Below are 16,845 nucleotides of genomic sequence, written 5' to 3' on the forward strand. Positions count from 1 at the left end.
TAAATTCCTCTCCCTAAATTACAAGATCCAACAGAATTTGTCTTTCTCACCAACCTCATACTGTAATGTCCACTCATGCTTATTGTTCAACCATAGTGATCATCCCTCTTTTGAGGGGTGGCAATACTGAACCTAAGAGATTCTGATTCTTAACACATCTCAACCTTGGCCCTATAATTCTTGGTCATACCAAATAGGCTTCTGCTTCAATATCTTTGCACATCTTTGTGTAGTGTTTTCAGGTACTATATGGCCTGATCCTTTTTTAATACTGCATTAGATTATAGTCTACCATTTTCTTCCTTGTTTTTCCTGGCCATTTTATCTAAAATAATGCCCCTTCTTACTCATTTGCACATCACCTTTTGTAACATCTTCATTATACATAATTGCAATTTATTATCCAACCAGTAAGCGGGAGTTGAGAGAATAGATACAATTAAAGCTGCCTAGAGCAGTTGTTTTCCATGCTAGCTGTTGTACAAAAACTAGAAATTTTTGAAAATAAAGATATCTAGGCTTTACTACAAACATAACTTAATGAAGCCTGGCCATTTTTAAAAGCACCCAAGGTAACTAGTTTGGGGAAAACAGTATGTAGGAAGAGGAGTTTAGGACAACCCAGACACACATTTAAAAGATGAGTAGAGAGCCGGGCAGTGGTGGCACACTTTAACCCCAGCACTCAGGAGGCCGAGCCAGGTAGAGCTCTGTGAGTTCCAGGAAAAGGCTCCAAAGCTACACAGAGAAACTCTCTCAAACAAACAAAAAAAAAAAAACAGAAAAAAAAAAAAAAGGTGAGTAAAAGAGGATCCTGAAACTAGGGAATAACCTGTGTGGCTAATGGGGTCTTTTTTCACCTCTTGTGCTTTCCTTTCTAGCTTCATAGCCTATACCAATACTCACTCCCACTTACATACATTGTGAACTAGTACCTACATAGAGAAAGAACATAATTTTTGTCTAAGTCTGAGTTAATATAATACTGGAAAAAGTGAATTTCAAGATGTGAAAACCTGATATGTGTGGTGGTGCATCTAATCCTAGCACTTGGGAGACTGAGGCAGGAGGATCCTAAGTTCAGAGCCAGTCTGGGCTACATATAGTGTAAAATCCTTTCTGAAGATGATAGTATTGAGGCTAGAAAGATGTTAGTTCAGCCATGAAGATCACTTGCTGCTTTTCCAGAGAACTCAAGTTCAGTTCCCAGTACCCAACCTTAGGTGGTTTACAACCACCTCTTAACTCCAGCTTCAAGGGATTTGATGCCCTCTTCTGGGCTCCACAGATATCATCAAACACTGGTATTCATTTACACACAAAAAAGTAAAAAATAAAGTAATACTCTGGATTATATATTCTCACCACCCCCTTGTTTTTTAGACAGGATCTTTCTATGTAACTCAAGATAGTCTGAACTCTTCCCTTTCCTTAGCCTCAAAAGTGCTGGGTTTATAGGCATATATCCTGATGCATCCCTGATATCTATCTGCTCATTGGAAGCTAATAATAGCCCTTCTGCACACCAAATCCTGACAGCTAAATGTGTGCAGACATTGCCAGATGCCCTGGGGGCACAGTTGCCCCTTTTGGGAATTACTGCCTTAGTAAAAGTTTTGGTAGAGAATTGAATTCTGAATGCAAAGTAAAATAGGATAATTAATTATAGAGAGGCCCCCCCCCCAACAGTGTAGCACAATGTTCAAAGACAGTAAAGATGTTTTTTCCTTGGCCATTCTTGTAGTTTTGGATGAACGAGCAATGTAATTTTTATTTCCCTGGGTTTCAACAGCCTCCAGACACAAACGTGTTATTAACTATATTGTTTAAGCTTTCAACTAGTGTAAAACCCTGCCCAGGTCCCCAACCCCTTTTTCCTGTATTTATGGTGTCTTAGGAGTTGTCTTATATCACTCAACCAGATAAGCGGTCTCTGCATGGTAACATCTTGATCCTGATTTCACCCATCCTCAGCAGAATTGATAGCACTGGAGCATAAATGATTTCACATAGCACCTACCATCTGGGTCAGTCACCAGTGTGTCAGAGCCTTCCCATTAGCTCCTCTCAGAGTCCCAAGATGCCTACTCAACCATCACAGTCTATTAGAACTGATTCTAGGACATCAAAATGTCACACACACCCCTGTAACAAATCTTTGAAATGGGATCTCTGCATGCTTCCTAATAGCAAATAAAGGCTATCTACAAGCTCCACTTCTTCAAACATTGTCATCTCTTTGCTTATCTGAAACCTTGTCTTGATATAACCACTTGCGAAAGCTCTCAGATGTGGATCATTTATTCTTTGTATTGTCACCACCGTACTGCATTTAAAAAAAAAAAAAAATCAGTGTTTCTCTGCCAGGCAGTGGTGGCACACACCTTTAATCCCAGCACTCGGGAGGTAGAGACAGTCAGGTCTCTGTGAGTCTGAGACCAGCCTGGTCTACAGAATGAGTTTCAGGACAGCCAAGGCTACACAGAGAAACCCTGTCTCGGGAAAACAACAAAACATCATTGTTCCTCTAAAGATCCCACACTGCAGCCAGCTACACTACCTTCAACTTCTTCCTTTTTTCTCCCTCCCTGTCTTTCACCACTTGTTTTCTTTATTGCTGTAGATAGCTCAGGCTGGCATTAAACTCAGTATCTATAGGCCTATAGATACGGTTCAGTGGTTAAAAGCCTTGTTGCTCTTGCAGAGGACCTGGCTTTGGTTAAATCTTAAAACAACTATGTAGAACAGACTGACCTCGAACCTACTACTCTGCTAACCTCCCAAATGCTGGGATTATGGATATCCACCACCATACCTGGCAACCTTTTAGTATGGTTGTAGCTTGTTGAGATTGGTGGAGTAGGTTTGGTTGACAAAGAGCAATCCAAATGTCAATAGAAATAAGAGAAAAATGAAGGCAAGTTTACAGAGTAATGGGGTCTTTTAAGTGAATGATGGTTAGGTAGGTAGGCAGCAGAAAGTTTGACTAAAGCTGAGTATCAATCAGCACTAGTCTGGGATATATAGCTGGATGCTGTCTCAAAAAATACTCTTTTCGAGGTTTTTTTTTTTTTTAAGGTTCAGCCTGACAACTTGGATGCCTGGGATCCATATGGTGTATGGGGAGAACTGACTTTCCCAAGTTAAGCTATGGTGTGTGGATTCATAATTCATATACATACACATATAGGTACTCACGAATGAATGGATAAATAAAAGTTAAAATTCTCACTATTTTAGGGAGATGAGTGAGGTTGGGGCAAAGTTAGTAAGAAAATGATCTGAGAAGCAAACTTCCCAGCATCTTCTCCTTACTTTCTTTTGGCAAAGGTCCAACTCTCTAGTTTTGTTGCCAGATTCTGGGCACTAACAAGGGACTTGATTTAGGGAAGTGTCCTACTTTTTTTTTTTTTTTTTGAGACAGGATTTCTCTATGTAGTTTTGGTGCCTGTCCTGGATCTCACTCTGTAGACCAGGCTAGCCTCGAACTCACAGAGATCCGAGTGGCTCTGCCTTCAGAGCGCTGTGATTAAAGGCATGCACCAACACCGCCCGGCTCTTTTTTTTTTTTTTTTTTTTTTTTAATATCAACTTGATACAATCTTAGTCTCCTAGGAAAAGAAAACTTCAATTAAGACATTATTACCTAGATCTGATTGGACTGTGGGGATGGCTGTTGGGGGATTATTTGGATTCCAAATTGATATAGGAGGGCCCATTTCACTGTGGGTGGTATCATCCCATGGACATGTAAGAAAGCTAGCTAAGCATAAGCCTGCAGGTAGTGTTCCTGCATAGTTCATGCCTTCAAGCTCCTGCCTTTAAATTCCTGCTCTGACTTCCCTCACTGATGGACTGTGACCTGGAAGTATAAGCCAAACAAATCCTTCCCTCCCCAGAGTTGTTTCTGGTCATGGTATTTGGGCATAGCAAGAGAAGGAAGCTAGAACAAGAGGAAAGCGTAACCACAGAGAAAGAACTTTTGGCTCTGCCCTTCCCTTCTTGCTCCGATGAAAGGAAATACGACTGCATAGAAAGAACACTCAACCACGGGAAGGCATCTGTTCCAGTGCAGCCTCGGCAATAGTGCTTCAGAAACTAGGTAAAGTAACAAGTATTTATTCATGGAAGAGAAAACAAAAGAGTTATCAGGAAACCATCCTGAAGGAGAGAATAGGAATTAGGCCCAAAAAACAAATTTATTTTGAGGCCTCACCATGTTCCGGAGTTGTTCCCTGATTTTTGGCTCCCAAGGCCCTGTGGCTTCTGGCCTTTGCTTTCTTGGTTTGGAGAAATAGAATGAAAAAGCAGGCGCCTCTTCCTTTTTGCCTAGCTTGTTGCAGGTCTTTGCGATGAACAAGGGGCTCAGCTTAGCATGTCGAAAGTCTTTGATACATAAGTCATCTAGGCTCTCAGGCTCCTTCCAGCGGAACCTTGTAGGCTCTACCTTTGAGGCTTTCGGTATGTCATACACAAAGAAAACCTTGTTCTGCAGCTTATTTTGGATCCAGGGGTGGCTTGAGGCCCAAACAAGTAGTGTTTCTTGTATCTGCATGGAAACAAAGACCCTGGAGTTGGCTCACTTTGGGCTGGGGCTGGGAAAGGAGGTAGCACCTGAGTGGAAATTCTAAGACATGGTTACTGTGGCCCCAAGGAATTAAGCCAAGGAACAGTGTCTGAGGACTTTTGCCCCAATTCCCCACTGTTGTCTGCACAAATAGGAAGATGAATGGGAGGGGTATGTGACAGGAATGACTTACACTCTTCTTCACAGCCTGGGTCTCTTCTGCATCTAGCATGTCCAGCAGCAAGTGGAACACCTGCTGATTACGGATCCCCAGGGCACCCTGGGCAGAGAATGAGTAAACCTGCCTAAGTAGCCAACCCCAGAAAGGGGAGATGCCCATTCTTTCCCATTTTACTCGTTTGAGATGACTCTATGACCTACAGAGAGATATGGTTTCCCTTTCCTTGGCTTTGGGGATCTAGTTTCCATTATCAGCAAGTCCAGACCTTTTCTGTAATACCTGTTAGCATCCTTCAAGGCTTGAACCTTCAATAGAACTAGAATTCTAAAGTAAATAACCTTCCCAACCCACAGTTCTTTCTTATCCTCAGTAACTGATGAGTCATTTTCTTCCCCACCATCATCAATACACATCAAGTTTTAAGTCAGAAAAAATAGCCTGCTTACCAAAGAGATGATTGCTTCCTGGCGGTCACTGGCATCTGGGCTCATCAGTTGCCTGTGTAGAAGGGGGTATGTTGTTCAGTTATAGGAAAGGGAGAGCAAGAGGGAGGCTGATAACATCTCAAGCCCAGAGTGAGTTGGGCGTGATGAGTGCTGCTAATTTCCTTTCCCTCTCTTGTTTCTCAAATCAGAAGCTGGTGGCGGGGGGGGGGGGGGGGGGGGGGGGGGGGGGGGGGGGGGGGGGGGGGACACAGATACTGTAGTTCGCCATGAATCACTAAAATGATGATCAGGGGTTGATCGTCACCACAACTGTTGGCCTTTCGAAACTTCCCTTGGGGTTATGGTACAGTTTTAGAGTAACCCTGAGTGACATTACTAGCTTTAAAAAACAAACAGATAAAAGCCTAGAGTCAGAGTGGCCTGCCCCGAAGTACAGATAAGGTTTTCAGCCAACCCTTCTGTTGCCTTCTGGCCCTATCTAGTCCAACTCACGCCTCCATCAGTTTCATTATTAAAGGCTTCATCTTGAGAACTTCTGCTGTTTCCGACACAGCCTGCCTCATTGCCTGCAGAGTGGGACAACAGAAAGAGAGGATGCAGGCCGTACCTGCAGTGCGGTACTTCATACACCGCCATTAATTCAACACTCAGTTTTTGTTACAAAAGGCATCTGCCTTGAGCAACTGCGTAGGCAAAGGACAAGCCAACAGGCAATTACAGTACTCTGAAAGGTGCACATTATTCAGTTTTGGGTTCTGGGATGTCTTCCTGGAGGAAGTGGTGCCTCAGCTTGTCATTGAAGGAGGAGCAGAAGGATGGAGTGGAAGGGGGCAGGACTTTTCAGAATGCACTCAGTAATTATGCTGGTATACAAGGGCAAATCGGGATATAGCCACCCTAAGCACAGCTGGTATGTGGCTCTGAGAAGTAAAGCTGGAGAGGCTCTGAGCAGGGTGGTGCACACCTGTAACCTCAGCACTTGGGAGGCAGAGGGAGGAGGACTGTGAGTTTGAGGCCAGAGACAACGAGTCTTCAAAGAATCAAGGCCTGGAGACATAGCTCAGTGGCAGAGCACTTGTCTACCATACACAGGGGCCTGGGTTTGGTCCTTAGCACCGGAGGGAAAAAACTGAAGAGGTAAGAAGGGCTTGAGACGGGACACAAAGTAAGTGAGGGCGCTGGAAACCACTGAGAAGTTTTGTGAAGAGGAGAGACGATCTCCATCTTAGAACAATGGAAATGCTGCAGTTCTATCAAGTAAATGCAGTGGGGGTGTGGGAAAGGCAAGACTTTGCCTGGTCTGGTGATTTGGGGAAGCTCCCCCTAGGAGGTGCTATGTGGACCATCCTTGCTTATCACATCTCATGTTTGCCCACAGGGTCCTCAGACTTGTCATGTAGCTGGGACTGGCTTTGAACTCCTGATCATCCTGCTTCTGCCATCCAAGTGCTAGGATTATGGGCGTGTTCTACCACACTGGGCTTGCAATGGTCTGGAAGGAGTAAGGGCGTGTTCTACCACACTGGGCTTGCAATAGTCTGGAAGGAGTAAGGGCATTGCCATAGGAAGAGAGGAGAAGAAATGAATACAGGGAGCATTTTTGTACTGAGGAACTGCTTGACCAGACAAGGTAGATTAAAAACATGGACTACATGAGAGGAATAGGGGGAAACCAGTGTGATACTAGGGTGTGGGGTTTGTTAGGAACCACCATCTCCAGAGAATAAAAGGAGACAGATTTGGGCCCGAGAGCTATGGTCTCACTAGGAAAGGTTCGTTGTGTATCTTCCTCTTGAGCAGGTCAAATGTGAGTTCCTCCAGCCCCTGTGCCTGGATCTTTTCCAGCCCAATGGTCTTGAGCATCTGGGTAGCTTCAAAGCGGTCCTAAGAAAGGGACAGGGAGGTGTGAAAGATGATACATATTTTTCCCATCCTCCAACTGTCCTCTTCTAGTGCTAAGGCAGGTAGCCTAGAGCTTACGTCAAGGACGTCAGAGTGTAGTTGTTGCAGAATGGCCCTGGTGACCGCAGCTGAGTGAACATTCATCATCTTGACCAGCATCCTGAGTGCCTGTGAAGGATGGGATGGCAGCAGGGTATGGTGTACCCAGCGGTGTGTTGATAGCCAAGCAGACTTCGGGGCTGGGCCTAGAAGTCACTGGAGAACCGGGAGAGGGTGCTTCTTTCTGCCCCTTGGCCTTTTGAGTGAGGGTACAAGTGGATGTGTGCACACATAGATGAACACTAATACCGATTACATGTACAAGTGTGCACACTTATTTGCCCATGTGTCCCCATAGTCATGTATTTACATATTCATAGACACACAGAGAACCCAGCTGAAGCATGGTTTTTTTGGGGGGATGTGATGGTAGGCCCATACTCCACCCAAGACAACACTGACCACTGTTTTCCCAGCACTTCCTGGCTCCCTGCCTCTCATACCTTCATCCTCTGAGGCATGGACCCTTGGCCCAGACACAGCAGCAAGAACTCTCGGACCATGCTGTTGCCGGGCCTCAGGAAACCCAAGCACAGGGCTGCCTCCAAGGACACTTCATTCCATGACTTGTCTATCAGCTTCTGCAGCACAGGCACCAGCTTTTCCTCGTTTCCAATTTCAGGCCTCTGAAAGGGAAACAGTATTGAACTGAGCAGCAGGGGGCGCTGTGTCTCCAGCTGGCATCCCCCATTAATTTCATGTTTTCTTTTATGAGATAGGACCTCATTTTATAGGTGAGCCCAAATTCAGGATCTTCTTGCCTCAGTCTTACAAGAGCTGGGATTTTGGGCACATGCTGCCATCCCTGGCTCAGGCTTCATGGTTTCTAGAATATTGCTTCGGACTATTTTTCTCTGAACTAAGCCTCAGTCCGTCACATGGGGTTTGCACTCTTTCCCTTACTTTTTGCCGTTGCCTGCTCTCTCCTAAGTCATATCTCTTTAGAGTGAACTTTTTTTTCTTTTTTTCTTTCTTTTTCGAGATAGCATTTCTCTGTGTAGCCCTGGCTGTCCTGGAACTCACTCTGTAGACCAGGCTGACCTCGAACTCACAGAGATCTGCCCATTAGGAGTGAACTTATTGAAATGCAAATTACATTTTGGTTAATACCTCTAATAGTCCCTTATATAGAGTAAGAACCCATGTACTTAAAAGGTCCACAAAGCCACATATGGTCTGGTCTGCTAACTGCTTTGAGTAGACCTTCATTTCCTGTTGCTTTTCCTATTCTGATTCCACTCAACAACACTGGCTTTTCTTGATGATCCTTGATCATGCCAACGCTGTTCCTGCCTTTGTGCTGACTAGTCTTTCTGCCTGGGATACCTTCTCTCAGGTATCTGTAAAGCATCTTCGTGTCTTGCTCAGACGCACTGTTCATATTGGACCTTCTCTGTCTACCATGTCTGCCACAGCCCATCCTCATCCCTACTTGGCAGTCTTGGTTCTCCTTCCTTTCTCCCACCACACCTGTGACCTCTAACATATTCTCTACTTTTATAATTAAATTATTTTGTGAGTACCATCACAAAGGCAGGGTGCTTTGCCTTTTTGCCTTTTTTTTTTTCTTTGATAATCCCAAGGGACCAACAGTGCCTGGCACATGGTAACTGTTTAGTATGTATCTGCTGAATAAATGGATGAGTAATGGATTCTTTTTCACATGAAGCGCTGTTGGAATGAGAGGATGAGGGTTGTAAGGGGGGAATAAGTGAGAGCCGTATCAGTGGACTCCCTTGGTTTCCGTTCCTCCTTGACAGAAAGCTTGCATCGATGGGCTGCTTTAAACGTGATGGTGACGAGGGCTCCCACTTGAAGAGCACAGGCATGCTGGATTCTTACAGAACCGCATTTAATCTGCTCAGCTTTGCAGAGCTTGTCTAGCTGGGAGTCTATGTCAGCCTGTACTTTTGTTCAACCTTAGAGGGAGCTCCACAAGCACAGTGTCTTCTATTAAACCCAAGAGTTAGGCTGCCTTCCTCTGGACTCAAGTCCCAGCCCAGATCACCAGTTACCTTGACCTTCTCTGCCCCAGTTACGGACTCTCTTCCCAGTCACCTTGCTATCAGGCACAGCAGCCCAGGAGTTCAGAGCGACTCGTAGCCCCACCAGGGCCTCTATTTTTTTACTCTCGTTTTGTCCTGTCAGCTGTTTGATGAAAGTGTGGATCACAGCCTTGTCCAAGCAACCTGGATAGGGAGGGTGCTCAGGTCAGGGCAGGGCCTCGAGGAGTGTTCCTCTTTGTAAGGACCCATTTAATGCCACTTTACTCTTAAGACAGGCGGTCCAAGTACTGGTTTCCAAGGGTGTTACCCATCCTCCCACTGTATCAGAGAGCTGGCTAAGCATGAATGCAACTTGTAGAGCCCTCCCTGTCCCTCTCTCAAAGCTGTTTTCCCTTTGCATCCTACCTTCTCTCTGCCCAATGGTACCTAGTAAGGGAGTTCCCAGACCGCGCAGAATGCTAGGTTGGAGTGGGGTCATACTCACTTCCCTTCCACCCATGCCCATAGAAGAAAGTGGCTGCACTTTTATACCTCCCCAACTCCCTACAAAGCTAAGAACATACCTAGGATGGCCAGGGCTCTATAGGCCTCATCCTTCACTTTTGCTGAACCAGTTCGAGCCTGATTTAAGAAGGAAATAGTGAGAACATACCCCAAAGTGATAGATTATTAAAGCTTTAAGGATTGTGTCAGTGTGACTTCTACAAAGCAGAAAGCAGAGAACCAGTGGCTTGTTCCTGCTCACACAGAGCACCCAGGCAGGATGGTGCAATGGGAGCAGCACCAAGCCAGTGAGTCAGCTTCCGTGCTCATCTCTGTGTGGTATCTCGTAGTCACTTGGCTTGGGCAAGCACCTGGATTCTCAGAGCTTCTATTTGTGAGACACTATTCACTTTTCTGAGAGTTCCGTAAGATTGTAGGTGTGACTGTAAAGAATAATTAGGGCTCAGGCTGGGTGTGGTGACTCATAGCTGTAATTCCAACACTTGGGTCCGGAGGCAGGAGGATTGCCCATGAGTTCCAATCCTGGGCAACATAGTAAAACTCTGTCTCCAACAAATAACAACAACACAACTGGCCACCATCAGTAATGAAATCAGGGATGCTTAGCTTAACATATATAAGCCAGGAGTAATGTTTTAAGTCAGGATGAACTCAGTCCCAGGGTGGTGTATGTTTCCATGTGTGGTGATAGAACTCCAGGGCCTGGTATATGCTAGCCAAGGCTTTACTACTGAGCTACCTCCTCAGTCCTTAGTGTTTCAAGACAGAGTCTTGCTATGCAGCCCAGGCTTGAACTCATGTAGCTCAAGCTCTCATGGAACATACAGTCTTCCCGCCTCCACCCCCTGAGTGCTAGGATTACAGGCATGAGCTACTAAGCCTGGCTGCAACTCCAGTTCTTTTCTGGCTTTTTAGTCCAAAGTGTTTTCATAAACAAGGAGGATCTTCAGATTCCCACTCTCCTCAAGCTGCAGTCTAAAGAGGCCACAGGCACAAGAGGGGACTTCACCACACAACGGTGGACCTGACCTTTCCTGGTACTCCAGGAAGCCTTATCTTGTGCCCATGCTCCCACCCCCTACAGACCTCAGACCCTCTTTCCTCTTTCCCTGAATTCCATGCAGCCCTCAGACTCACCACCTGCCACAGCGCTTCTAAGACAAACTTGTTATTGATGCCCAGGGTCCCTAAAGCCTGCAGGAAGAGGGATGGAGGGAAGAAAAAAAAGAACTTGGACACCAGCTCAAGAGTTATTGTCTTCTGGACACCACTGGAATTTATACCTGGGGTGTCCCCTGCCCACCCCCCACCATCCACCTCTAGCTGCTTTTTTCCCTTTCCATCTCAGTTACCACCCCTGGACGCTGCCCTCCCACCCCCTTGCCGCTTCTCACGTAGGCTGCATAGCGCTGCTCATCCTCCCTTGGAGATTTCAGGCTGTTTGTGAGCTCCTGCTCATCCGAGGTGGGCCAGTTGAAGAGAAGAGAAAAGCAGAACTCCAAATTGAAAGGTGTCCAGGCAACTGTATTCCCATTCTCTCTCCCCCCCATTTGGCAGAGGACGACTCAGGGCTGACGGGTAGGTAAAGGGATCCACAGGAAAGGAGTGTCCACAGTCCTCGTCCCACCACTGTCCTGACCTTTAGTCTTTGCCACTTCAGGTGGTCCTTGGTGGGATCTAACGGTCCTGTCACCACCTTAGGCTGTAAAGTCAACTTGGTGATAGAGACACGAAGGTTTTTTATTTGGGCACTGTCTTTGAAGTACCTGTATGAGAAATTGCACAGACAGCCATGGTCCCTTTCTTCCTCCCCCTCTTCAGGTCCCAACCGCAGCTGTGCCACAGAGTCTCAGAGAAGAGGCCAGAGAAAGGACTGATGTCAAAGAGGACTCAGTGATACCCATTTGATGGAGCTGTCCTTCTAGAACCCCAGGGTTCTCTCTAGCACCTGACTTGTCCCACTCTTGGCCCAACCCATCCTGATTCTTCCTCTCTTTTCCTGGAGGAGTTGTAGGGTGTGAAGAATGTGGAGATGGGCAAAGCACACCTTGGGAGCTTTCTCCTTTTCCAAAACAAATTCTTTGACTCCCGTTCCTTGCGTTGATCAAACAGGGTACGCCAGTGTATGAAGATATCAGGGTTCTTATCATGGAAGCAAGGAGTTGAGTTTGGCCTGCTTGAATGCACCCTCCAGCGCTCTGGATTTGGGGGGAACGCTTCCTTTGGCATCTGGTGGGGAGAGAAAGTGGCAGAGCCTTCAGAGGGCTTTCCTAGGCCGTGACTGGAGTTCTAGGGCCAGAGAAGGGCTATTGGAGGGAGGAAAAGGAAACATGAGAGATAGCACTTTAAGCCTCTCATCTAGGCTGCGGCCACAGCTACCATGTCCCCCATTATATGGCTTAGGGAAGTTACTTCATTCTACCAAGGCCTCAGCCTTCTCTGTAAAATGAGTCTAATTACTTGTTCTGTTCCTCTCTCAACATAGTCATGAAGCTCAGACACACTCTAGATCTCGAAGAGATTTGTAATTGATCTGAGTTCACAATTTGGTTACCTGAGAATCTCAAAGCCTTTGAAAGGTTACGTGGGCAGGGAGGAGGTCAGTACTCAGGGAGATATAAAACTCGGGGAAAGAGGCTACCGCTTATTCAGACATGAGCACCTATTGTATGTTACATAGTTCTCCACCTCCATGAATTTCGTAGGCTACTTGAGAAAACAGGCTTCCTTCAAGTACTCTTTTCTTTCCAAAGATTTATTTATTATGTATATAGTATTCTGCCTGCATGTATCCCTGCACTCCAGAAGAGGGCACCAGATCTCATTACAGATGGGTGTAAGCCACCACGTGGTTGCTGGGAATTGAACTCAGAACCTCTGGAAGAGCAACCAGTGCTCTTAACCTCTGAGCCATCTCTCCAGTTCTCAAGTACTCTCTTAACTGTGTGGCTACTCTGCTGTGTGTGTTGCTGAGACCACATGTAGCACCTTATGCATGTTAGATCCCAAGCCTTTAACTGCGTGGTACAGTTCTGACTGTACCAGAAGGGGTCGTGTAGACTAGTGGTTTTCGGAGGATCTGGCCAAGATCCAGCCATCTTTCAAACTTTTCTATCTTTACAACAGATCTCTCTGGGCAATAGGGAACAATGGATTTCAGCCAGGAGCTCCCAGTGTAGTGACTGATAGGAACTTAAGGGTTTTCCTGTGATTATCATGACTTCAAATCATGGAATGTAGACTTGTAGAAATAGTGTTTCTATGTTTAGCAAAGCACAAATTTAAAAAAAAAAACTTCAAAAGGCTGTCAGCTTAAATTTGGATTTCAGGTAATGAATAAAATATTTAGGACATTTATATATTTTTAAAAAGTCCCATGCATTGTTTATGGGAATTTGAAATTTAATTGGGCAGTCTGTGTTTTATCTGGCAACCTCAGGTAAGGATTGCTGCATTAGCAAAATGATTCCTTTTAGCAAGCACTCTGCATAGCCCAGGCCTTACAGACTTCGTCTCATTAGAAACTCTACACAAGGGGGCAGGCACTGTTGACCTGTAATGAGGAGACTCTGAAGGCTCACTCAGAGAAGGAACGTAGCTTGTCCAAGATCACACAGCATGAATGGCAGACCCACAGGTGAATGTCAGTAGTTCTGTGAGCCAGCTTGACTTGGGAGGGAGCTTGGTGCCCTTCCTGCTCTGACCCAGCTCCTAAGGTAGCAAAAGTCACTTACCTTGTAACAGGACAAAGGCAGGTGAATGGGGGCCATGGCTCTTCTGTATTCTGGCAGGAGGAGTAAGGATAGACGTGTGGTACAGGTAAGACAGTAGTTTTAAAAGGCATTCATTTGTTCTTCAGTTAGTAAATACTAGCACTAGGTATTTCCCCAGGACCCAGGGTGGCACTTTCGCTCAGTGCTCTGTAGTCTTCCTGTTTCTGTGCCCAAGAGCCTCTCAGAAACGGTCAGGAACTTCATTCCAACCAGATCCCCAGGTGCCTTCCATGTCATTGACATTTAAGGAACACAGGACTAGCGGAGTGTTGTCAACCCTGGTTGCATATCAGAATTATTGGAATGCTAGCTGGACATGCCTAGGCCCTGTATCAGACTAATTTGAGTCAGATTTGTGGTGATACAGCCTAGGTATTTTGGGGAAGCTCTCCTGGAGATCCAAAAATCAGTTAAAGGTGACAACTGTTGGTCTCGTTCATTTTCTCAAATGTGAATGTGCAATAAACTCATCTGGAAAGCATGTTAAAACCCAGATTTCTGGGACTCATTCCCCTAGTATCTGATTTTCTAGGCTTTGATCTGATCTTTCTGGGACATTTTGAGAACCACTGGTCTAGCATTTGAGGTAGAAATTCTGGTCTGCAGTGATTTACAAAGGGAAACTAATGTGGAAATACACACGGGAAGTATGGCCGAGGGGCTGAGGATGAGATATTTATCTCCTAGAGAAGATGATCCAGACCAAGGCTTGCATATAAACAAGAGTTAGCCAGGTGGTGGTCGCGCACACCTTTAATCGAAGCACTCAGGAGGCAGAGGCAGGCGGATCTCTGAATTTGAGGCCAGCCTGGTCTACAGATCAAGTTCCAGGACAGCCAGGGCTACACAGAGAAACCATGTCCCGAAAAATTTTTTTAAAAAGTTCATCAGAAAAGTCAGGGGTAAGAGCAGGGGACTTCAGGGAGACATTATGCAGAGAGCTGGATGTGTGAGAGTTGGTGCGGAGAGCAAGGCACAGGCATGGGAGAAGCTGGGGACGCACAGGTGTCCCGACTCGAGATGACCCAGTAAATCCTACTGAAGAAATAGAGACGATGCAGGGCTGTTCAAAGGCTTGCCCTGGCCTTTCCCATGGATTTGCTAAACCCAGTGCCGTGTCTGGGGTTGGGTCTGGGTAGCTAGCTTTGCTTTCTCAGGCCCCGCCCCTGGCTCCAGGCCTGCCCATCCCTTCCTCACTTTTGTTCCTGTTTCGATATTCCAGCCATGGGTAGTTGAACATTGGCTTGGGGATTTGAGAGAAATGGTCCCGTTTTTCGTGGGCCATCGTCTTTGGTGTAGGCCAGGGGTGAGCTAGGACAGCCAAAAACTCAAGGATGTGAAGCCAAGGGGGCACGGCTAGACAAGGCCCTTCTTCCTCTGGCGAAAGAGAAACCAGGGAGGCGCTGGGACTTCTGGAGATGGAAGCTTCCAAGCGCTAGGCAACCAGGTTGCTATGGAAACAGGACCCATTTCCATTGTTGAGCCCCACTGCCGGGCTTCTGGTGGCCCGCTGGCTGAGCTGCTCCCTAAATTTCATTTCCCTCGGCAGAAAAGTGGCAAAGCCACACGTGTCTGCTCGACTCCCGTGGCTTTGGTGGGGCCACAAAGTGTCTGTGAACCACCAAGCTCAAGTCAGCCCATGTTAGGGGCAGGAGTTGTTCACAGGATGGGTCATCAGGAAAATGACAGGGATAGAGAAAGCTCTTTTAAACGCACATCCTACCCCCCTGCTGGTAGGAGGTTGTGTGGTAACTGTACGGTAAAAGGGCCAGCCAAAGAAACACACCCTGACCAGAGCCAAAGAAACACTTTGGCCCTGAAACCAGAGCCAAAGAAACACACTCTGCTCCTGACCAACTTTGCACAAAAACCAACCCATCCATCCCTGAGTACAAAAACTGACCAACCCCAAAGCACGAAATCCAGCCAATCCCTGAGCTTGTCCAAACTCAGGGATTGAAATCTGACCAATTGTCACCCTGAAAATTTTCACCCTGGAAAAACTCCACCTCTAAGAAGCCCCTATATAAGTTCTGCGCCTGTTCAGTTGGCTGCTGCCTTTTCCCACCCCGGGCAGAGGCAGCCACTCTCCTGGATTCCCCACTCCCAGTAAATCCCACAGATGACAAGTAACAATGTCCGCTGGAGCCAGAGCAGAGTAGAGCAGAGCGGAAACAGAACCGTGACACTTGCTAGGGAAATGTTCTCCTAGCAGAGCAGAGTTGTTACACTCCAGGGGGTCTGAGCAGAGCTGTAACAGTTCTGCTGGGCCAACCCTCTCCTGCACAGACAGAGTCGTGACATTGGAGAAACCTTTCCCTGGAGCAGAACTGTAAGCTGCTATGCCTACAGTGACTTTGTGGTATTCCTTGGCTCCCATCCAAGCTGCAACATTGACAGTAAGGAGCTGCTGTTCAGATCTCTTCTGATTGTTTGTGTAGTTCCATCTACCTTGTAACCTTTTCCCTCCCTTCCTACCTGACTCAGACCCTTCAAATCCATAGCAATGCTACGTCATTTCTGAAGGCTTTCCTCCCCAAGCTCCCTTGCCTACCTGACTCTGATGTAATGCCTTTCTTAGTCCACCCCAGTGTCTAACAGTACTGGCATGTAGTAGGTCAATATGCAACAGGAAGCCTACTGTGTGTCTTATTTTCTTTTCTGTTGCTGTGATTGAAATGTTCTGACAAAGAGAACAAAGATGAAAGGGTTTATTGTATTTCATAGTTCAGGTTGCAATCCATTATGGCAGGGAAGTCACAGGAGCCTGTCAGTCACAGTGAGAACACTGTGCTCACCACACTCTCTTCATTCAGTCCAGGGCCTGACCCATGTGAAGGTGCTGCTGCCACATTAAAGGTAGATCTTCCTACTACTTATAAACTGATCAGGGGGCTGGAGAGGTAGCTCATCAGTTAAGATCGTTAGTGATGACCTAGGTTTGGTTTCCAGCACCTACATGGCAACTCACAATGGTCTGTAAGAATACACATGGTGCACAGGCAGGCAGGTAAACACTCTCACACACACAATAAATATAATTTTTAAATTTATGTTTAAAAAAAGAAAAGGGGGAATCCCTTCCAGGTATGGCCAGTGGCTTAGTTGATTCCAGACTCATTCAGGGTTTCTCTGTGTAACAGCTCTGGCTTTCCTGGAACTCGCTTTGTAGACCAGGCTGGCCCCAAACTCACAGAGATATTTCTTCCTCTGCCTTCAAAGTGTTGGGATTAAAGGCATGTGGCACTACCACCAGGTCAGACTCATTCAGTCTTGATGACCAAGATTAAGTGGTTAGCACTTGATGCTCTTGCAGAAGACCCGAAGTTTAATTCCCAGCACACTCATGGTGGCTGACAACCATCTA

The 16,845-nt window shown here is 46.3% G+C and overlaps 1 protein-coding gene across 1 annotated transcript; it reads right to left on the minus strand.

The window, feature by feature from the left end:
- Positions 1-4,103: 4,103 nt before the first annotated feature.
- Positions 4,104-14,909, minus strand: Heatr9 (HEAT repeat containing 9). Its single transcript, XM_006995318.4, has 15 exons — positions 14,676-14,909; positions 13,440-13,489; positions 11,753-11,934; positions 11,345-11,471; positions 11,100-11,156; positions 10,843-10,899; positions 9,765-9,822; positions 9,254-9,384; positions 7,639-7,821; positions 7,175-7,264; positions 6,959-7,078; positions 5,687-5,760; positions 5,195-5,246; positions 4,761-4,847; positions 4,104-4,549 (listed from the first exon to the last, which is right to left on the minus strand). Exons 1-15 carry the CDS (start codon positions 14,761-14,763, stop codon positions 4,181-4,183), a joined length of 1,725 nt encoding a protein of 574 aa, XP_006995380.2. The 5' UTR covers positions 14,764-14,909; the 3' UTR covers positions 4,104-4,180.
- Positions 14,910-16,845: the final 1,936 nt, after the last annotated feature.

This window comes from Peromyscus maniculatus, chromosome 8 (genome assembly GCF_049852395.1).
Source record: "Peromyscus maniculatus bairdii isolate BWxNUB_F1_BW_parent chromosome 8, HU_Pman_BW_mat_3.1, whole genome shotgun sequence".
NCBI classification, from domain to species: domain Eukaryota; kingdom Metazoa; phylum Chordata; class Mammalia; order Rodentia; family Cricetidae; genus Peromyscus; species Peromyscus maniculatus.

What these genes read in the sequence shown, in the direction of transcription:
- Heatr9 (XM_006995318.4), bottom strand. Translation starts at nt 14,763, where the DNA reads ATGGCCCACGAAAAACGGGACCATTTCTCTCAAATCCCCAAGCCAATG. An exon ending in AGCAGCGCTATGCAGCCTAC is followed by an intron (nt 10,900 to 11,099) that starts GTGAGAAGCGGC and finishes CTCTTCCTGCAG; the next exon opens with GCTTTAGGGACCCTGGGCAT. An exon ending in TAGAAGCGCTGTGGCAGGTG is followed by an intron (nt 9,823 to 10,842) that starts GTGAGTCTGAGG and finishes TTCTTAAATCAG; the next exon opens with GCTCGAACTGGTTCAGCAAA.